Source organism: Hibiscus syriacus, unplaced genomic scaffold (genome assembly GCF_006381635.1).
Source record: "Hibiscus syriacus cultivar Baekdansim isolate YM2019G1 unplaced genomic scaffold, ASM638163v2 tig00111388_pilon, whole genome shotgun sequence".
NCBI classification, from domain to species: Eukaryota; Viridiplantae; Streptophyta; class Magnoliopsida; order Malvales; family Malvaceae; genus Hibiscus; species Hibiscus syriacus.
The window spans coordinates 530,147-554,212 of record NW_024063076.1 but is presented as its reverse complement, the minus strand read 5'-3'; the positions used below and the strand labels follow the sequence as shown (position 1 = coordinate 554,212).

The window sequence follows — 24,066 nt, the reverse complement described above, 5'->3', positions numbered from 1 at the left end:
TTGCTCGTAGGCTATACACAATTTCTCACTTTTATCAGAATGCATTATTATAAGTGGGAAAACTTCAATAAAAGTGAATCAGATCCACTCAATTGGATTTTCTTTTCCTTTTCAACTTTTGTTTCCAGAAATCATTAGCTTTCTATTTCTTTTTTTGGATTATGATAGGCCTCCTGTTGTTAAAGTATGATAGGCCCAATTTATATGTTCATGTCTATCTCGTCTTAATATAATTGTATAAATTAATTAAATTAAATCTTTTAGAAACTATAGGTCCGTTTGTTTCACTGAAAACAATTTTCGGAAAATGAATTACATTTCTGAAAAATATTTTTCAGAAAATATTTTACATTGTTTGGATGCTGCATTGTAAAATGTGTTACACTGTTTGGTTAGTTTTTCTGAAAACAATTTACGAAATCTGTTTTTTATAAAAATTTATATATCTATATATTTTTCTTGTTATTTTCCTTTTAAATTTTTTTAAGCTATTTTTATAAAATTGTATTTTATAAAATTTTGAAATTAAATGTTTCATTCCTAAAACGAGTCATGGAATAATAGACAGCCGACACAACATCGATGCAGTATCCCGCTGCAACTGAATCATTCCATACAATACATCTACCTTAGATACTCATCAGTAAGATAAACCAATTAAAATCAAAAAGTTTATAGCTGCTAAACACTCTCTCAAGACACAATGGCATCCCACAAGAGGGCACCATCGTATTCGCCATTAATAAGCAATAGGACTTCGGCTGCCGACATCCTTAAAGCTTACGGGGTGTATGTTTTAGCTTGCCCTTTCAAGAAAATGGTGGATTTTTACGCGAATAAGAAGATAATGGAAGTTGCAGAAACTGCAACCACGCTCTACATCGTTGATTTTGGCATTTGTTATGGTTTTCAATGGCCTTGAAGCGTCTCTCAGCAAGAGCCGGTGGACCTCCCAAACTTCGTATTACTGGCATTGAGTTCCCACAACCAGGATTCCGACCGGATGAAAGGGTTGAAGAGACAGGTCGTCGCTTGAAAAGGTATTGCGAGAGATTCAATGTCCCGTTTGAGTACAACGTGATAGCAAAGAAATGGGAAACCATCCAACTGGAAGAACTAAAGATCAACAAAGACGAAGTCGTCGTTGTAAACTGCTTGTATCGGCTAAAGAACCTCCCCGACGACACACTGTCGTCGAGCAGCGCAAGGGACACTGTCCTAAAACTGATCAGAAGCATCAACCCAGAGTTTTTCATCCATGGGGTTGCAAACGGAACGTATAACGCCCTTCTTTGTCACAAGGTTCAAGGAAGCACTGTTCCATTTCTCAGCTCAGTTCGATATATTCGAAGCTAATGTGTCTCGGGAAGATCCGCAAAGGATGATGTTCGGGAGGGAAATACTGGGGAGGGACATAATGAATGTTGTTGCGTGCGAGGGAATCGAGAGGGTGGAAAGGCCAAAGACGTATAAGCAATGGCAGGCGAGGACGCTGAGGGCAGGGTTCAAACCGATTCCGCTGGATGAGGTGCTTGTGAAGAAAGTGAAGAATCTGGTCCAATCTAATTATAACAGGGACTTCATTTTGGATGTCGATGGGCGGTGGATGCTGCAGGGATGGAAGGGGAGAGCTCTTATTGCCCTTTCATGTTGGAAACCTGCTAGGAATTAAAATGCAATGGAGAGCAATAGGGCAGTAAATTGCAGATTAGTTTACATTTGAAGCTATAATATTAAGGTGACATACGAATATAAAATGATTAAGTATATGTATGTAGTTAAGTCTGAGTCGTATATGTGTAAATACTTGATTGCTAAATTTTATAAATCATGGAATTAGAAATTAGTGTTAATGTACAAAGTTATATAGAGTTATGATCTTCGAATGAGTTTCATAATTTTAACATTTGAGTTGGAAGGCAGTCTCTGTCTCTGTAATATTAGTTTGAATTAGTTAATTAATTAATCAAATATAGATGATTTTATAAATTTAAATACACTCCTGCATTTAATTTATTTTTTAATGATTTAATAAATAAATCTACCGTTTTCGTTTTGTTATTCATAGTGCACTTTCTCTTTCTAGTGCTTTGAAATTGATTTTTTTTAAAGTATTTCAAAATTTGAGTTTTAATCATTTTATTTAAGGATACTTATCAAGCTAGTCAATTATGAGATGAATAATATTCTGTTCGTATTCGTTAAAATTTTTTATTGTTGCACTCAATTTGTTGCTTGTTAAACTTGTTAAAATTTTGCTCGACTTGTGCTCGTTAAAAAGTTTGTTTGCTCGACTCGATTCGTTGATTGTTGAGCTCGTTGTTTGTTTTACCTTATTTTCTTAGCTATAGGTAAAATCTACTAATATTATATAGAACTTAATGTAAATATACATTAAAAAATTTAACCAAAAAATTATTAAGAGAGTGTAGAAAGCAATTTCAAAATTTAAACTCTAAAGTAATAAAGAGACATGGGAGGAGCTTTTAATGGTGATCCTAACCATGAGAAAACCATGAATACCAAAGAATTCAAATCTCGTGATCTACTTACGTGTTTGAGCCATCAATCCTTCCTACATAAAGGAACCCTTCACAGGGGAAAAAAATATAATCTTACTGCAAGAAATGGAGTTGCACAAGAAGTTTGCTTTTCTTATAGTTGCAACGGCCCTGGTTCTTCTAGCCACGGGTCCGCCGTCAGCCTTTTCAACTCGAAGCGAGGTCATCTTGACTTACGATGTCGAAACCGAACCAAATAATGAAGTTAGCAACATCAGGAACCCTTTGGCCATGGTTTTCGAGGCTTACAAGAGTCCCAAAAACTGTATCTCTAAAGGTTCGTGGTGCGGGTGGAACCCAACTGGTTGCTGTAAGCCTTGTGGATGCCTTGTAGGGTTTTGCTATGCACAGGGACCATGCAATTGAGCTCTCCAATGTTAATGTTTTTATTTCATGTATTTAAATAACGTATCTTGTGTTGTGTCCCTCTCTGCTTTAGCTTTAGCAAAATAATGTTGCTAGAGCTGGTGATTGCAAAATAATGAATAAGGATACTTTCGAAAACAAAGAATAGAATAAATGATTCTTCTTTATTGAAGGATGATTAAAGTGAAAGATACAAATCAGAAGCACAATTTGTTAGTGGGAATGTGATATTACAAAATCTGGGTATTTTTTATGCCATTGTTGTGTATATTAAGCCATAACCGATGTCTGAATTGCAAGCTTCTTCCCAGAATATGCAACACCTTCTGCTTTCTTAGTATCTGATTCCCACAGCTTCGGTAGTGCTTCCCTGATGTTGTGTATGCTCTCCAATGCATAGTCTGCTCCATTTGTTCTATGGGAAGTCCCCACCTACATTGTATATCTCCCAAAATATCAAACCCTGTTCTGTAATAATCATGATACTACAAGTGCTTTCTCTGCAATTTGTCAATTAATATCGACTTACCAACACAGTGGGAAGGCCTATTTCTTCTTGCAGATTGTATGTTGCGGATGCCATCGTCAAAGAAGAGCTGCGGTCAACAAGAAAAGAGGTTTAGCCCCTTTACTTTGTCGAAATTTAAGTTTTGATCCCTTTACTTAAGTCCAAATTGATAATTAGATAGACTTACTGTTTTTTGAGGATTGATGTCAGCTATCTTGAAGGCTTCTTGAAATGCATTTTTAAATGGTTTGCAGATAACTTGAGTGTCTGGAAATACTGATGTGTTGGCATCAAGAATTTCAGCACTAGATGTGTCTGAAGTATTGATTCCATTAGTGGGATTAATGGTGTCGAAGCTTATAACCCTTTCAAAGCAATCCTCCAAGCCTGTTAGAGTATTATTCTAGATGTGGTAGTTAGTTAGTTGTAATTGTTGGTTAATTTGTTGTAACTGATTCCTATTCAGTTGGGCCGTTCAGCTGGGCTAATTAGTTAAGCCTTGATTGTTGTATATATAGTGGACCTGTCCACTATTCTAGATCCATGAATGTAATTCTTCTCTAAGGGGTTGTTTGTTTGGCTCTGAATGGAACCATTTAGCGCTGAATGGAACCATTTAGCGCTGAATGTTGAACCGTTCAGAATTCAACGCGTTTGTTTCTCACCTCTGAATGATTCAGTGTTGACTGGTTCAGCAAAATAGTGTTGAATGATTCAGCACAAAAGTACATTCTGAATGATTCAGAGCCATTATCAAACAACATGTCACATTCAGAGCTTATTCATACAAAGCCTCTGAATCATTCAACATTTGAATCATTCAACGCTTAATCATTCTGAAGTAAACAAACAACCCCTAAGTCTTTGTATGTTCAGCTGTTATTGACTTTAGCCAAGCCTTTCGGTTATCTTCAACCTTGATTCTTTCGTTCTCACTTAGTTTACCTTTGTTAGTTTACTGTATCCTAGCTTGTTCAATTCTTGTTATGGTATCATTCGCCTAAGTTCCTGCAGCCTTTTGTCTTCCGTTCTGCTTCATCTTCACTTGACCTAATAGTGAAAATTGATGCAAATTGCCTGGTGATTTTTTTCGGCTTCTTGACAAAGTGGATTTCCGTCTGTGCTTTGTTCTCAGGTTGATTTGTCGCATCTTATCTACCCCGGTTGCTCTTTGATTCTTGATTGATTCGTCGTATTTTCTTCGCTCTTTGGTTGATCTTCTATTCCGGTGAGATCGTTTTTATTTTTTCATTGGATTGACGTTCTGCATTCTGTTCTTTCTCTATTGATTTCTGGTTGAAATCTTGTTATTAGACTTCTGTCTGTATTGTTTTCTATATGGAAAATACTATGGATGATAGTACTCTAAATGCTACTGGTAGTTCTGCTTCTACTGCCTCTAATAGACTATTTTCTACTAAGAAGATTAATGTGACATTAGATGATCACAATTGTCTAATATGCCATCAACAAGTCTTTCTTACTATTAAAACACATAGACTTCAGAAGTATATAGATTCAAACGTTTCTTGGCCTACACAGTATGTAACTTCAGATGGTGTAGTTAGTTTGAACCCTGAGTATGAGCTTTATAAGGAGCAAGATGGAGCTCTTGCTTCGTGGTTGCTCTCTACTGTTAGTGAAGAAGTTTTGCCTCATCTCATAGGACTCAATACTGCAGCTGAGATCTGGAGTATATTGCATAGGTTATACAGTGGTAAAACTACTTCTAGGTTAATGTCCTATAAGAGAATGCTTCATTCTCAGAGGAAGGGAGAGCTGAGTATGAGAGATTACTTGATGAAAATCAAATCTATTTGTGACAATCTAGCTAGCTGTGGAGAGATAATATCAGAACATGAACATATCACTGTTATACTGAATGGATTGCCATCTGAGTTTGAATCAGTTATTACTGTTATAACTGCTACTCCCACTCCTCCATATTTAAGATATGTTAGCACTATATTACTGGATTCTGACACTAGAAAATCACATTCTTTTAATCATGTCACATCTTGTGCTCATGTCACTACTCAAGTTACAAATGATCAAATGGTCTCTAATAATGTTTCACAGTCTGAATATCAAAATAAGGGTGAATTTGTTGATAATACTGGTTAAAACATCAATAATAGTAACAATAGTAATAGAGGTAGAGGCCGAGGGCGTTTTTCATCCTTTAGACCATAATGTCAATTGTGTGGCAGAATGAGACATCTTGTTGAAAGATGTTATTATAGGTTTGATATGAGTTACAAGAATGAATTATCTTGCCCTACACAAAATAGTAATAATAGAGTCTATTCCAATGTTCAAGCCAATATCAGCTCTTATAATTCAAGCAATGACAACTTCACCCCTTATAATTCCCCTTATAACTCAATGTATTATGCTCCTTCACCTTTGATAACAACCCCTGAAGTTTTTACTTTTCATCCACATGTTTTTCCTTTTAATGTTCATCATCAAGTCTACTCAAATCCTCACAATATGCCCTCATTTCCTTTTGGAAATTCATCTCAGTCCACTACTGCTACTCAACCACATGTCACATCTCAAGCTTATATAGCTACACTTAAGACAGTGGATGACAATGCATGGTATCCATATTCTGGAGCAACACATCATATAACTAAAAATTTTAGCAACTTACAGGTTAAAGACACTCACCCTGGAACATATAGTGTGATTGTTGGTAATGGTAATTCTCTACCAATACAGAGCATTAGTCAATCTTATTTTTGTGCTAATTCCAATAGGTTTCATTTAAATAAGTTATTGTATGTTCCTAATATCACTAAAAATCTGTTATATGTTTCCAAATTCACTTAGAACAATCAAGTTTTGCTTGAATTTTATCCTAATTTTTGTCAAGTTCGTGACCTGCATACCTGAAAAGTTCTATTAAAAGGGAGTGAAGCTGGAGGTCTGTACAAACTCAATATTTCCATGAATAATTATGTTAATAATGACAGTTGCTTGACTACTGGTGATGGGGTTCATGTTAATAATTCTGCTCGTAATTCTTTGTCTTCAATAAGCTGCCACATTGTAAATGCTAGAGTGTCTATAGACATGTGGCATAAAAGGCTTGGCCATCCTTTTAAAGAAGTTTTACTTTCTGCACTAAAACATTACAATTTAATTCCTTTTGATATAAATAAAGAACAAATTGTTGGGATTTTTTGGAAGCTCGATTCGATAACCGGAATGGTTTGCAAAGAGGGGTCGGAACGATTTTTGAGTTTAGTGAGTAAGGAGATTAAAAGATAGAAAATTGCACAGCGATTTAGAGTGGTTCAACTTTCTACACCAAAGTCTACGTCCACTACCTTAACTCCTCACCAAGGATTTTCCAACAAATTCACTAATTTGTTCTTTCTTTTGAGGACAAAGTGATAACCTTATAAACTCCCTAGTTTTTCCGGGCTAAACTAGAACCTTTCCTTAGCTTTTACACAGGATTAGTAAGAACCTTTCCCTTTACAAAAGGATAAAAGAAGTAAACAAATAAACCTCTCGAAGGTAGGTGTTTACAAGATTGAGCTCACAAGAACAAAATATTTACAAGAGAAAGATGAAATAAGAATGAAAAACTCTTCTCTTGTGTTTGATTGCTTGGATGGTTGTTCTCATACTTCTTCAAGTGTCCTTAGCTTGTATTTATAACTTGGAATGTGTTTGATGTCGTATATAACCATTGGGGATGTTTTGGAGCCATTTGGGGATGATTTTTCTACTCAAAAAGGCTGCCCATAACATGGTGCATCGGTGCACTATCAAGGTGCATTGATACCCCTTAATTAAATTCAAATAAACTAGTCGTTGCAGCCTTGGTGCATGGATGCAGAGCAGGATGCATCGATGCACTAATTGCATTCGAAATGGAGTGCATGGATGCACTACATGGTGCATCGATGCACTAGTGGCAGGTGCATGAATGCACTGCAGGGGTGCATGGATGCACTTTGACACCCTTTAGCATTTTTGCTCAAATCCGAATTTAATGGACTTTGAATTATTTTTTAAACCTTTTTAAAACTTTGAATAAATTCAATTCAAGTCCAAAAACATTTTACCTTTAAATTTGTTATATCGAAACATAATTCAACAATCTCCTCCTTTTTTATATAACAAAATATTCGAAAAATTGTTTTTGGCAAAACTTCCCCTTAATAAAATGTTTAATGAAAAAGATACCAAATGTTTGTTTGAAAATATATGAAAATGTTAAGCTCTCATTTTTCATTAAGAAATTGAATTTTTCAAACCAAAACTTCTCCCCCTTTTTGTTATATAAAAAATAATTCAATCTTTGAAGTTCAAAATAACTTTGGAGAGTAAGTACTAAATTTGACATTTTAAAACTCATTTGAAAAATCAAAGCTCCCCCTCAATAAATGCATTCAAAAAAAATTAGCTTTAAGAACTTGACACTTAAACAAAATTGAATTTCAACAAAGAATAACAAACATGTTAGTAGTACATGAAATTCAATATATCCAAGTCTAAAATACTTTATGCAATATTAATTATTGAAATTAAGTGCATATGCATAAAATTTTCCAAAAATGTTATGCATTTGAAAATTTTGATATCAATTGTTAGAGAGATATCATTTTCATTTAAATCACAAGAATAAACATTTAAATTTAGGTCAAAATTTTAAAATTTGTAAAATCAAATTTTTTAAAAAATTGATATCAATTGTTAGAGAGATATCATTTGCATTAAAACCAATTTTGACCAAAATTTTATTATGATGAACAAAAAAAATCATTAAAAATTTAAAATGTTCATTATAACCATTTTTTTTAAACATACATGAGATTAAAAACAATGCATAATCATTTAAAATTAAAACTCATGCATGCATAAATCCTATGAGCAACCAAATACCTAAAATTAAAAACATTAAGCTTAGAGGTTACCCATTCATTTTCATGTGTGGCTAGAGCATCTTGAATATCATCATTTTCATCACCATTGCTCCCACACACCTACAAGAGACATTTAAGTAGATTTTGGTATCCAAATTGCTTTAGATCCTTGAACGTTAGTTTCAATGCCCCTTGTTCCTTTCAGAACCCATACTTGTCTAATTTTAAAACGTTTTCCTTTCTTCAAAGGACAAGTATGTTCTTTATGATCATGATAATGACAATGTGAACATATTGTCATTATTGAACTAGATGAATTATTTAAAATGATCTCTTTTTCTTTTGTTAAACATTCAAACTTAACTTTCAAATCGAAATTTTCTTTTTCAATACTTTCAAAATTCATTTTTGAAAGCTCTAAATTCTTCTTCAAGATTTCATTTTGATTTTCAAAATCCATTTTCGTTTCAAGAAGAAGTTTGTTTAATTTGAAAATTTCTTTTTCAAAGTTTTCAGATTTTATTTTTGAAAGCTCTAACTCATTTCTCAACATTTCATTTTGATTTTCCAAGTCTATTTTAGTTTTCAAAAGAAGATCATTTTTAGCAATAAATTTAGAAATCAAATTTTTATATTTGGAGTTCATGGTCTCAAACTTCGAAAATAATTCATCATAGGAATATTGTAACTCATTAAAAGAACGTAAATTTAACTTATTTGAGTTTGAAGATACCTTTGGCTCTGTTAGAGCTAATAGAGACATCACCAGAATTTTCTCTTCTTTCTCGTCTCTATAGATTTCCTCGAGCTTATTCCAAATCTCCTTAGCACTTGAACATGAAGAAACTTCTTCATAGACTTCAGGACCAAATGCACACAATACCATGTGCATGGTCTTCGCATTAAGTTGAGCTTTCTTCAATTCTTTGTCACTCCACTTTTTTTCCTTCTTCTTTGGAGAAGAGTAGCCACTCTCGATAATCTCCCATGCATTAAGATCATTGGATTGGATGAATACCTTCATTGTTTTCTTCCAATGATGATAGTTAACTCCATTGAAGTATGGAGGCATATCCGTTGGTAGGGAGTCTTCCATGTGGAACGAGCCGGAGGTGGAAGCCATCTTCTCGGTTGTGTTAGGAATTGGTAGAGCTTCTTCGAGGATCGCCTCAAGGTGGTTAAACCTTCTTAACGAGTTAGGCTCTGATGCAAATTGTTGGGATTTTCGGAAGCTCGATTCGAAAATTGGAACGGTTTGCAAAGAGGGGTCGAAACGGTTTTTGAGTTTAGGGAGTAAAGAGATTGAAAGATAGAAAATTGCACAGTGATTTAGAGTGGTTCGACTTTCTAAACCAAAGTCTACGTCCACTACCTTAGCTCCTCACTAAGGATTTTCCAACAAATTCACTAATTTGTTCTTTCTTTTGAGGAAAAAGAGATAACCTTACAAACTCACTAGTTTTCTGGGCTAAACTAGAACCTTTCCCTAGCTTTTACACGGGATTAGCTAGAACCTTTCCCCTTTACAAAAGGATAAAAGAAGTAAACAAATAAACCTCTCAAAGTTAGGTGTTTACAAGATTGAGCTCACAAGAACAAAATATTTATAAGAGAAAGATGAAATAAGAATGAAAAACTCTTCTCTTGTGTTTGATTGCTTGGATAGTTGTTCTCATACTTATTCAAGTGTCCTTAGCTTGTATTTATAACTTGGAATGTGTTTGATGTCGTATATAATCGTTGGGGATGATTTTTCTACTCAAAAAGGCTGCCCATAACATGGTGCATCGGTGCACTATCAAGGTGCATCGATACCCCTTCATTAAATTTAAATAAACTAGTCGTTGCAGCCTTGGTGTATGGATGCACAGGAGGATGCATCGATGCACTAATTGCATTCGAAATGGAGTGCATGGATGCACTGCAGGGGTGCATGGATGCACTTTGACACCCTTTAGCATTTTTTCTCAAATCCGAATTTAATGGACTTTGAATTATTTTTGAAACCTTTTTAAAACTTTGAATAAATTCAATTCAAGTCCAAAAACATTTAGCCTTTAAATTTGTTATATCGAAACATAATTCAACACAAATGTTATGCAAAGCATGTCAACTTGCCAAATCACATAAGCTACCATTTTATGACTCACACACTGTTTATACACAACCTTTAGAGCTTGTAGTGTCTGATATATGGGGCTCTACTTCTGTATATTCTAATGGGTTTAGGTTCTATGTTGCTTACACTGATGCTCATAATAGGTATACTTGAATTTACTCTTTAAAACACAAATCTGAGGTCAATTATGTTTTTCTTCAATTTCATAGACAGGTAGAAAGATAGTTTGGTGTCAAGCTCAAGGTGTTTCAGTCAGATGGAGGGGGTGAGTTTGGTGCTCTTCAAGCCTACATTAAAGAGCAAGGCATTGTACACAGATTTTCATGTCCTCACACTTCAGAACAAAATGGCTTGGTAAAAAGAAAGCATCGAAAAATAATTGAGGTAGGTCTTTCTATGCTAGCTCAAGCTTCAATGCTTTTAATTTTTTGGAATGATGCATTTTCTAGTGCAATGTTTCTTATTAATCGGTTGCCTACATAGGCATTGGCTGGCATTTCACCATATGAAAAGATTTTTCATAAAACACCATATTATAGTTTTTTTTAGAGTTTTTGGTTGTGTGTTACCCATTTTTAAGACCTTATAATCAACATAAATTTCAGTTTTGGTCATCTGCCTGTGTTTTCTTGGGTTATTATCATGCTCATAAGGGATATAAATGCTTAGATTCTAATGGTCGTGTTTATGTGTTGAGACATGTCTGTTTTAAAGAAAATGATTTTCCTTATCAAAAACTTCAAAACTTTCCTAGTACCTCTACTCTGCCAATGGTAAACAATCCTACTAGAACTGGTCAAAAGCACTCAAGTGTCAAAAACATTTGCTTTCAAAACAGTTTGTTTCATCCTTCTTCTTTTTCTTCCACTAACACACACAATCACAAGTCAATTTTACCATCTTCCACATTTCCTCAACAAGTGTCAGAATTCCATCTCCAATATCATTATCTCATCCTTCAAATCTATCATCCTTCACACCATCAACATCATCACATTCACATGGTTCATTTTCATCACATCCATCCACTTCATCACCACATGATGTATCTTTATCACAACAACAATTCATCTAATCTTTATCTCATCCATTCACAACTACTACATCACTACCATTATCTCCATCATCATTATCTCCGTTACTATTACCACCACCACCGCCATCTCCACCACTACCGTCACTGCTAGTTCAGAATACTCATTCCATGGTTACTCGTGGAAAAACTGGCATTTTTAAACCAAAAGTGTTGCTTGCTGAGACAAGTCCTCAAGAGCCAACTAATGTCTATGAAGCATTGTAGCATCCTGACTGGTGTGAAGCTGTTCACAGTGAGTATGTTGCTCTTATGAAGAATGGTACATGGGAGTTAAAGTCTTTGCCACCAATACACAAAGCTATAGGTTGTAAGTGGCTTTTTAAAATGAAGAAAAAACATGATTGGTCAGTTGATAGGTTTAAGTCTCGTCTAGTTGCCAAGGGTTATTCACAAATTATAAGAAGATACTTCTCTGAGACATTTAGTCCAATAGTTCGAGCAAGTACAATAAGGACTGTACTGGATGTTGTTGTCATGAATGATTGGTCGCTTAGACAGATTGGCATCAACAATGCATTCCTCAATGGAAAGTTAACTGAGGAAATATAAATGAGTCAACCTCCATGATTTGAGCAGAAAAGTGAAGATGTGAAGGAGTTAGTGTGTTGTTTAAAGAAGGCACGTTATGGGCTTAGACAAGCTCCTAGAGCATGGTTTGAGACCTTGAGAAAATTTATAGTTGAAAGCCTGGGTTTATTGTTTCAAAAGCTTATTCTTCTTTGTTTATCAGAAATTCAGCATGCTCTCAAGTGCTCTTAAAGGTGTATGTTGATGATATAGTCATCACAAGAAGTCAGGAGATAGAAGTGGATGCCATAGTGCAAACAATCAATGAGAAGTTCTCATTTAAAGATTTGAGTCAGTTAGAGCTTTTTCTTGGTTTTAAATCAGAAAAAGTATATTTCTGAGTTGTTGAAAATATCAATCTTAGATGAGTCAACACCCACACTTACTCATATGGTCCTTACTCCTAAACTTAAGGAAAATGATGGACAATTGTTTGGTGATGTTCATCTCTATCGTAGCATTGTGGGAGGTTTGCAATATCTATGTTTAACAAGATCTGACATAGCCTATGTTGTTAACAAGGTTAGCAATACATGAATAGTCCATGTGATACTCACTGGAGGGCAGTGAAATGCATATTGAGATATCTCAGTTGTACACTTGAGTATGGTTTGTTTTTCACTCAAACTGGAAATTTCAGTCTAGTTTGCTACACTGATGCAGACTGGGCAGCATTGGTGGAAGATAGACGATCCACAACAGATTATTGCATATATCTTGGAGGCAACCCGATTGCATGGTGTTCCAAGAAATAAAGTGTTGTCTCTAAGTCCACATCAGAAGCAGAATACAGAAGTCTTGCTAATTTTGTTTTTGAATTAATTTGGGTTGAGCAACTACTTGATATAATTGGGATTGTTGTAACTAGAACACCTCTACAATTTCTATGGCTGCAAATCCAACACATCATGCTTGTATAAAGCATGTAAAGATCGATATTCATTTTGTAAGGGAAAAAGTTCTGGCAGAACAACTTAGTGTGAATTTTGTTCCTTCTGCATAACAAGTGGCTAACATACTTACCAAGCCATTGTCACCTACAGTATTTAGTGATATGCACTCTCGTTTTGGTGTAAAGTCTTGGGCAGAAATCAACAGTACCATCTATGAGAAGCAAATCTGAAGAAACCAAGAAAATGTTGAAGTGACAATTCAGATCATAAAGAAAACCATGAGAATGTTAGAATATTATTCTAGATGTGATAGTTAGTTAGTTGTAACTGTTGGTTAGTTTGTTGTAACTGATTCCTATTCAGTTGGGCCGTTCAGCTGGACTAATTAGTTAAGCCTTGATTATTGTATATATAGTGGGCTTGTCCACTATTCCAGATCCATGAATGTAATTCTTCTCTAAGTGTTTGTATGTTCAGTTGTTATTGACTTTAGTCAAGCCTTTCGATTATCTTCAACCTTGATTCTTTCGTTCTCACTTAGTTTACCTTTGTTAGTTTACTGTATCCTAGCTTGTTCAATTCTTGTTAAAGCCTAGCTCCTTAAAACTTTAGCCACATGGACCTTGTCCCCATTTGAGAATATCTGTTTCAATGGTAATATGAATGAATCAAAAGAAATTTCCCAGATAAAATGAGCATGCTAATCACAGACAGACAAAGAAATACTTACAACTTTGCGAATCGGCAAGCTAAGCAAAAGATTCCTCAAAACATGATCATGTTTCAGATTCTCATAAGGCAATCTCCCATGAACAAAGCTGTGGTATTCATCGTAGTCAAAGTTGTAGCCAATAGCCTGCAAATGCCATTAAAAAACACAATAAGATCCACAATCCAATAATTTGGGAACCCGAACCACAATAATCAACCAAAAAGAAAGGATCATAGAATTTACCCTGAGGCCAGCTATTGATGTCCCATAGTTTCTGTATAGCACACGATTAACCTCCGAGACTTTGTCTCCTTCAACTCCAAGCTTTTGAACCATAAATTCTGCATAAATAACCTAAGTATTATATTTCCACAAAGATAACCCAATTTTGCCAACATTTACATCAAATATGCGGTAGTATATACCTTCAATGTTTCTGGTGCTTGCTTTTGATAAACCAGAACTCAGAGGATAAAGGGTATCATCGACATCAAAGAGAAGACAGTCATATTTTGCTTCTGCAACATGCTGATACTGGTTTTCATACTCCATTATTTATATCAGCAATAACAACTAAGCCTTCCCTGAACGTATGTAACGAAAAACAAATAAGGCAACCGAGAAGGGTAAAGCTAGAAGAATAAGATATATGGAAATGGTGAAGATGGCAGTTTATATAAGGGAAGAAGCCATGGAAATAGAAGCATCGATTGTTAAGGAAAATGATGTGAAAGGTAGGGTCCTAACGTATGAAAAACAAATGTGAGACCGGTGACTGGAAACATCAATTTGACCAACAAGCCTGCCACGTCCAAACTTTAAGGAGTTGAAAGACCCTGTTAAGTTTCTTCAATCGTCTCTACTTTCTTTAAAGCGGTAGGTTTGGTGCAACCATTTCCATGCTCGCACATTATCATGGTCTAATTTTATTTTTACTCCCCCACTTTTATAATGTTATTAATAGGATTAAATTGAGTTAAACATGGATGCCTATTATTAGTTAAATATTGTTTACTAGTGTTTTACGTGACCAACCTTTGAAACTGAATGAACATAATGACGAAAGAAATATTTTTAATATTTGATTGAATAACTATTTTGGTTCTTATTATTTTTTTAGAGTTTTTTGGAGTAATTGTTAGTCAACAAACAATTAATAGTTTAAAATAGGAATCTTTTTATCTTAAAATTAAATATTGATGGTCAAAATGCTTTAAAAAAACTAATGTAATTAGTATTAAACTTTGAGTTTTTTATACTAAAATAAAACATTAGGACAAAATACACCAAACAAATAAAAATTAAAAGGATTATTTAAATATGAAAAATATTTTTTTATCGTTATATAATGAATAATAGTAAAAAGGAAACAAATTCGTGTCACCACATTAACAATAACTAACTTGTTAATTAATTAACAGTGTACAAATAAAAAATATTATAAAAGCAAAAGATTAAATAATGTGAAATTAAAGTATAAGGTTAAATGTTTGGTTTCAGCACAATAGAGGGATCAAAACCATAATTAGGCCTGAAATATGTGATTTTGTTTGAAGAATCTCGAATAAAAGATGTTATCCAAGCATGTTGAGGCTGTTGGTTTTTGGCAAAAGTCCCACATTGGTTGTGTATAAGGAGGAGGGGAAATTCTTTTGTTATAAATAAAGCCCTCCTCCTCCTTAGTTAATCATCCCACAAATATAAGCCTTCTTCTATTTTAAAGGCTATTTGTATTCTTTCTCTCTTTGTAATATTTCCTCTATTAGTGAAATATTTTGGTGTTCTCTTTTATGTCTATTTAATAGCTATTGTCGGGTATAGTTGTTGTCAATTATTGTCCTATTAAAATTACTTGTCTTGGTAGTTCTGTCTAAGGAAAGTGGGTTTTAAGAGGGACCATTGTGACCCCTCCTCTTTCCTGGGAATCTACCTTGGGGTGATTTTTAGTACAATCGTTTTCACACTAGTCACCTAGATAATAGTTTTCACGGTGAATCTGTTATTGGTGGAAATTAACCCGAATTTCACAACAATTGGTATCAGAGCTCTTGGTTTATTTTAGTATGCTCTGTGGTTGCGGCTTAGGCTGATCTTCCACATCAGAAAAATTTCCTTGGGATAATTGACATTCTGCATTGGCAGCTATTAAATAGAATTTGTAGCAGAAATGGCAGACGCTTCTTCATCTTCAATTTTGGCAAGAAATGCTGTGACAAATGTTAGATTTGCAGTGGAGATTTTTGATGGCACCGGTCATTTCGGCATGTGGCAAAGCGAGGTTCTAGATGCCCTATTTCAGCAGGGTCTAGACATTGCTATTGAAGGAGAGAAACCAGATGATGTTGAGGAGAAAGAATGGAAGAGGATCAATAGAATGGCATGTGGTACTATTCGATCGTGTCTTTCTAGAGAGCAGAAGTATGCATTTTCTAAGGAAACTTCTGCAAGTAAATTGTGGAAGGCACTGGAGGAGAAATTTTTGAAGAAAAGCGGTCAGAACAAACTCTACATGAAAAAGAGACTGTTCCGCTTCAACTATGTACCAGGTACCACTATGAATGATCACATTACTAGCTTTAATCAGCTGGTGACTGATCTGATGAATATGGACGTGACTTTTGAAGACGAAGATCTGGCTCTGATGTTGATGGATCACTTCCTGATGAGTTTGAGTATCTTGAAACTACTCTACTTCATGGGAAGGTTGATGTGTCTCTCAGTGAAGTAACTGCTGCCTTGTATAGTTATGAATTGAGAAAGAAAGACAAACAAGAAAACACAAGTGTCGAAGCAGAAGCTCTTGTTGTTAGAGGCCGTTCCAAGAGTCAGAATAAAGGAAGCAGAGGGAGATCGAAGTCAAAGTCCAGATTGAGCAAAGATGAATGTGCTTTTTGTCGAGAAAAAGGGCACTGGAAGAAAGAATGTCCCAAGCTAAAGAATAAAGGCAAACCTGAAAGGGGGAAGGCTGTCTCAGAATCAAATGTGGTCGAGTATGATGATGGAGATTCAGATTTCGCATTCGCTGCTACGCCATCAACCAGCTGTTCCAGTTCATGGCTGTTAGATTCAGCTTGTAGCCACCATATGACCCCCAATAGAGAATGGTTCTTTGATTTTAAAGAACTAAAAGGTGGAATTGTCTACACAGCAAATAATTCCCCTCTTGACACACTTGGGATTGGTTCAATTCGCTTGAGGAATCAGGATGGATCAATCAGAACCTTAACAGGTGTCCATTATGTACCAGATTTAATGAGAAATCTCATCTCTGTGGGAACCTTAGAGTCAAAAGGTTTAGAAGTGAGGGCAAAAGATGGGATTATGAGGATTATCTCTGGTGCACTGGTGATAATGAAGGGAATCCGAAAAAGAAACAATGTGTATTACTTTCTGGGTAGTACAATTGTTGGGACAGCAGCAGTGGCAGCTTCTACTGATGAACAGGAGTCAGAAGCAACCAGGTTATGGCATATGCGCTTGGGGCATGTTGGTGAAAAATCCTTGAAATTACTGATAGATCAAGGATTATTGAAGGGTGCTCGGGCTTGCAAATTAGCTTTTTGTGAGCATTGCATCAAAGGGAAGAAGACGAGGGTGAAATTTGGAACAGCAATCCATGATACTAAAGGTATTTTGGATTATGTTCATTCAGATGTATGGGGGCCTTCCAAGACAACTTCATTGGGAGGAACACACTATTATGTCACCTTTGTTGATGATTTTTCCCGGAGAGTTTGGGTGTATCCAATGAAGACAAAGGATGAGGTGCTAGGATTTTTCCTTAAATGGAAAAAGATGATGGAGACTCAAACAGGCAGAAAAATCAAACGTCTCCGTACAGACAATGGTGGAGAGTACAAAAATGATCCATTTCTGAAAGTCTGTGAAGAGGAAGGTATTGTTAGGCACTTCACTGTCAGAGGTACACCACAACAGAATGGAGTGGCAGAGCGTATGAACCGGACATTAGTGGAGAAGGTTCGGTGTATGTTGTCTAATGCTGGGTTAGGCAAAGAATTTTGGGCTGAGGCTTTGGTCTATGCTTGTCACCTTGTCAACCGCTTACCATCGACTGCTATTGGTGGTAAAACACCATTAGAGAAATGGTTTGGAGTACCTGCTACAGATTATGATTCCTTACATGTGTTTGGTTCCACTGCATACTACCATGTTAAGGAGTCAAAGCTGGATCCAAGAGCAAAGAAGGCGATTTTTATGGGGATCACCTCTGGTGTGAAAGGCTATCGTCTTTGGTGTCCAGAAACAAAGAAAATAATCTTCAGCAGGGATGTTACCTTTGATGAATCTACCATGTTGAGAAAGGTGACTTCAGAAAAATTGGAGCAGACAGATGGAACTCCCAAAAAGGTGGAGTTTGAAGGAAGCAAATTTGTCCCAACCAGTAAAGAAAATGATGTTGACTCTCCTATGGTAGAAGAAGAGTCAGATGAAGAAGAGGTTCAGACCCAAGAACCTCCACAGCAACATGAATCAATTGCACTCAGAAAGGGAAAGAGGACCATTAGACAACCTGCTCGTTATGCTGATATGGTCTCTTTTGCATCACCAATTGCAATTGATGACGTTCCTGCCACTTTTAATGAAGCAGTTCAAAGTTCAGAACATAAAAAGTGGAGGATTGCCATGAATGAAGAAATGCAATCCCTTCAAAAGAATCAGACGTGGAAACTAGCTAGTCTTCCGAAGGGAAAGAAGGCAATTGGGTGCAAGTGGGTATATGCAAAGAAAGATGGATTTCCTGACAAGAATAACATCCGCTACAAAGCAAGATTGGTGGCTAAAGGCTACGCTCAAACGGAGGGAGTTGATTATAATGAAGTATTTTCTCCAGTTGTAAAACATTCCTCCATCAGAATTTTGTTGGCTTTGGTAGCGCAGTTGGATTTGGAACTAGTTCAGATGGATGTAAAAACTGCATTTTTACATGGAGACTTGGATGAGGAAATCTACATGACTCAGCCAGATGGATTCAAAGTTGCTGAAAAAGAAGAGATGGTGTGCAAATTAGAAAAATCGTTGTACGGATTGAAGCAATCTCCAAGGCAGTGGTACAAGCGATTTGACAAGTTTATGATAGGGCAGAAGTACACAAGAAGCAAATATGATCATTGTGTGTATTTACGTGAGCTAGAAGACGGATCCTATATATATCTTCTTCTTTATGTTGATGATATGCTGATAGCTTCCAGGAGTCAGACAGAAATTGCGAAACTAAAGACTCAATTGAACAGGGAGTTTGAGATGAAGGATCTTGGTGAAGCGAAGAAGATTCTAGGCATGGAGATATCAAGGGATAAGAAATTGGGGAGGCTTTGTTTGTCTCAGAAAGAATATCTGAGGAAGGTACTAAAACGTTTTGGCATAAATGAGATGTCAAAACCAGTTAGTACACCTCTTGCTCCTCATTTCAAGCTCGGTGCATCCATGTCACCTAAGGATGATGCAGAACGGGAATACATGTCAAAGGTTCCGTATGCAAGTGCTGTTGGTAGCTTGATGTATGCAATGGTGTGTACGAGACCCGATATTTCACAGGCAATTGGGGTTGTGAGCAGGTATATGCATGATCCTGGAAAGGAGCATTGGCAAGCTGTGAAATGGATTCTGCGGTATATTCTAAACACCGTAGATGTTGGTTTGGTCTTTCAGCAGGACAAACAAGATGGTCAGTGTGTAGTTGGGTATTGTGATTCAGACTATGCAGGTGATTTGGACAAGCGTCGATCAACTACTGGTTATGTGTTTACATTTGCAAAGGCACCAGTCAGTTGGAAGTCCACCTTACAGTCAACAGTGGCTTTGTCTACTACAGAGGCAGAGTATATGGCAGTTACAGAGGCTGTGAAGGAGGCAATTTGGCTTCAAGGGTTGCTTGGTGAATTGGGAATAGAACAAAAGCACATCAAAGTGCACTGTGACAGTCAGAGTGCTATTCATTTAGCAAAGAACCAGGTTTACCATGCAAGGACGAAGCATATTGATGTTCGATATCACTTTGTACGAGAGATTCTAGAAGAAGGTGGAGTCATAATCCAGAAGATTCGGACCACTGAGAATCCTGCTGATATGTTGACAAAAGTGGTAACTGCGGTCAAGTTTAAACATTGTTTAGATTTGGTCAATATTGTTACAAATTAAAAGATTGTTTTTTAGAGATGTGTGTGGAATTTGCCAAGGTGGAGATTTGTTGGTTTTTGGCAAAAGTCCCACATTGGTTGTGTATAAGGAGGAGGGGAAATTCTTTTGTTATAAATAAAGCCCTCCTCCTCCTTAGTTAATCATCCCACAAATATAAGCCTTCTTCTATTTTAAAGGCTATTTGTATTCTTTCTCTCTTTGTAATATTTCCTCTATTAGTGAAATATTTTGGTGTTCTCTTTTATGTCTATTTAATAGCTATTGTCGGGTATAGTTGTTGTCAATTATTGTCCTATTAAAATTACTTGTCTTGGTAGTTCTGTCTAAGGAAAGTGGGTTTTAAGAGGGACCATTGTGACCCCTCCTCTTTCCTGGGAATCTACCTTGGGGTGATTTTTAGTACAATCGTTTTCACACTAGTCACCTAGATAATAGTTTTCACGGTGAATCTGTTATTGGTGGAAATTAACCCGAATTTCACAACAGAGGCTCCATCAGTTTACTTATATAATTGAGGCATAAAATGCTAACTTTTTTATTTAGGACACCGCGTGAAAATGAACAAATTATTCTGAATATTATTAATACAACCTGCACGTAACTGAAATCCTAACAAAGCTGATAAAAACCGGCTATTTATACAAAGCTGGTGTAACTGCACGTAACTGCATGCATAACGGAAATCCTAACAAGCTCTCAACTGCATGCATACCAGTATTGACACAATACAACACTAACATTCACCCAACGTCTAAAGCCTCTTACACGCTCTCCACTCACATTCCCCTTGCTGCTTCACCCTTTGAAAACTCCTTTGACGTTCGAAGTTGAGTAACCAAGAGCTTCTGCCTATGTTTAAGAAATAAAGGAGAAGACAACGACTTTGTTAAAACAGCAGCCACCTGTTCATAGGTCGGGACTTCATGAGCCTGCAACTTACCAATTGCAACCATCTCTCGAACAAAGAACAAGTCAATCTCAACATGCTTAAATTTGAAATGAAGAACTGGATTGGCACAAACAATCACTGCACTTGAATTGTCACACCACAATGTTGTACGCCCATGAAAAGCCACATGCAACTACTTGAGCAAGGACTCAACCCACACCATGTTAGCAGCAGTTGAGGCCACACTCAGATACTCAGCCTCGGTAGTCGACCGAGCAATAACTTGTGCTTACAGGAACTCTAAGAAACAAGGTTATCCCCAAAATAGACACAATAACCAGAGGTAGAAGGCTTGTCATCAATATTTGATCCCTAATTTGCATAAGCAAATTCAGTCAAAGACAATCTTGACCCTGCTGTGAATCATAAACCATAATCAGTTGTGCCCTGAAGGTAACGCAAAATCCGTTTAACAACTCAAAAGTGCTCATCAAGCGGTGCCTGCATAAGTTGACATACTCGATTGAATGAGAATGCAATATCTAGTCGAGTAACAACAACATATTGTAAAGCTCCAACTATGCTTCTATACTGCTGAACATTGTTGATAGGAGCACCAGTTGTTGATAACTTGCGGTTGGTCACTATCAGAGTAGGAAGCTCTTTGGCATCATCAAACCCATTCTTCTACAGCAGCTCGTGAATGTATTTCTGTGAACTCAACACAAGGCCATCAGAATCATAGCAAACCTCGATTCCTAAGAAAGAACTAAGGATACCAAGGTCCTTTAAAGAAAACTGTTCATTCAACTTCTCAATCATATTTTGAACCTTACTTTCATCACTCCCAGTAATAATTATGGCATCAATGTATACCAACATGTACACCACGCTACTCTCAATCTTCCTAACAAAGAGAGAAGAGTCTGACTTTGTTAGAATAAAACCCTCAGAGATTAGATATGCCCTAGGACTCTCAAACCAAGCCTGACGAGTCTGCTTCAACCCATAGATTACTATATTAAGCTTGTATACCAAGCTGCCATCACCTTGCTCGTACCCCGCACGCTGAGTCATGTAAACTTCTTCAGTCAAAGTGCCATTAAAAAATGCATTATTAATTTCTACTTGCCTAAGCTGCCATCCTTTTGCCAAAGCAAGTGAAATTATGACTCCAATAGTAGTCGATTTAACCACCGGACTAAAAACCTCATGGAAATCAATACCATATTGTTGAGAAAACCCTTTTGCAACGAGTCGAGCCTTGTATCTAGCTATTATCCCATATGAATTCCTCTTCACCTTAAAAATCCACTTGCAGTAGACAGCATGCCTATATTTAGGAAGAGGAATAAGAGTCCAGGTTCCATTAACCATCACTTTCAAAGCATGTGACTTGAAGAACCTGAGGCTTACGGATCATATTCTTTCCTCTCGACACCATAGGACTCAAACAAGATATTTTAATTAAAATTAGGACTCAAACTTAGGACTTCCCTCTAAGAAAAAATAGTGTACAAATCATTAAGCTAGTGTATAAAATTAATTATATAATATTAATTTTATATTTAATTTATATAATTGTATAATCAAAGACTAAATTATTTAAAAATATAAAATATATGTTTTAGTATAAACTATATAAAATATTAAATAATTAAAATAAACACTATTTTTGAACTTCATAAATCTTCTATTAGTTTAATATTAATTAAATAAATATAAAATTTTAAATTATTTATGATAAAATTAATTTTTAATATTTATTTAATTTAAATTTATATTATATGATCATAAATAAGTATTTTTTAAATTTAATTTTTAAAACAGTTTACTATTATTTTTTAAAAATATATATTTAATTATTTTTTATACTAAAATAAAATTAAAATAATTTAATTTTTAATTAAGCAATTTGGTTTATAATGAAAAATGTTTTATATTTTTAAAATAATTTAATAATTTAGTATTTAATTAGAATTTCTTGTTTTATGGTGGTAATGAAAAAACAATTAAATATAAGTTGTGGAGGTTTATTAACTGTTAACTTGCTTAGCCTAGTGACTAACCTTTTATTGTCTTACCCGGAGGGCACGGGTTCAATTCTCTAGCTATGCAGAAATTTTGTTGGTTTTATTTCATGATGTCACGTTTCATCACCTATTGGCTAAGTAAAATTAATAAAAACATATTATTTGATTGTTGATGTGATAATTTTAAAACAAAAAAACTATCACCCTATTGGCCGAGTAAAATTAATAAAAATATATTATTTGATTGTTGATGTGATAACTTAAAAAATAATAAAAGACTATCATGTTATGCCACGTCAGCTATGCTATTAAGTTTTTAACGATGTGTATCAAAATGAAAGAAAAATTAAACATTAGGTATGATTTTGTAAAAATTAAAAGTTCAGGTATCAAAATGTATCAAAAGTAAAACTTTTGGTACTAAATGAGTAGTTTACCCTAAATAATTTATGTTTAGATTTTTAACTATTTTTTAAATTATAACTTAGGTTGAGTAATTTATAATTTTAAAATTTTATAAATTAAATTAATGTTATAAATTAAATTAATGGTACTCATCGTTGCTCGTTGAGCATGAAAAAATCATCCTTATAAATAAACTCATTATAAATTTTAATTATACATTTTTAATTTTTTTTCATATTTATTACTCATGTCAAATAAATTTTAAATAATATACGATGATTAAAGAGATTATTTAATTCATTTATATTATTCATAATGTTAAATTTTTGTTCTATAATTGGTGGATGTGTTATTTATTTTTGAAATTTTAGTATATAGGTTTATAATAAATTAATTTATTATAGAGAGGGTAGAGTTTAATATTAGTCGATTTATTTTGACATTTAATAATATTTTATCTAACCTGAATTTCAAGATTAAAATTTATCATATTCTGATGTGAAATAAATACATAAATATTTTTATTTGAAAAATAGGTGTTAATAAGAAAAAGATATATAGTGAGATATTTATAGGAATTATTATTATTATTATTATTATTATTATTATTATTATATAGTCCCAACAGTTGCATTGAAGCTCTGGGTTTGTACAAATACAAAAGCAGCCCCGCCATTTTTGTTGGTGAAAGGACTCACAAGACAGGCAGATTAAACGAAGCAAATGAAACATTTTTCAATGCCAACGTTGGTTTATGCAAAACAACACACAGAAAAATCCATTATATAAGTTTGCCAAAAAAAAAAACTCTCCCAACAAAATGATTCAAAAGGGAACCAAAAAAGGGGGGAAATTAAGGGTAATTATGTATGCAT

The 24,066-nt window shown here is 35.0% G+C and overlaps 1 protein-coding gene and 1 pseudogene across 1 annotated transcript; one reads left to right on the top strand and one right to left on the bottom strand.

The window, feature by feature from the left end:
• The first annotated feature begins 769 nt into the window (after window positions 1-769).
• LOC120160052 (scarecrow-like protein 11) lies at window positions 770-1,720 on the top strand. The gene is given in 2 exon segments (XM_039170513.1): window positions 770-1,283; window positions 1,285-1,720. Coding segments are annotated over 2 exon segments (759 nt in total). The 5' UTR covers window positions 770-912; the 3' UTR covers window positions 1,673-1,720.
• Window positions 1,721-3,225: 1,505 nt separating this feature from the next.
• On the bottom strand, window positions 3,226-14,345 carry LOC120160053 (annotated as a pseudogene).
• Window positions 14,346-24,066: the final 9,721 nt, after the last annotated feature.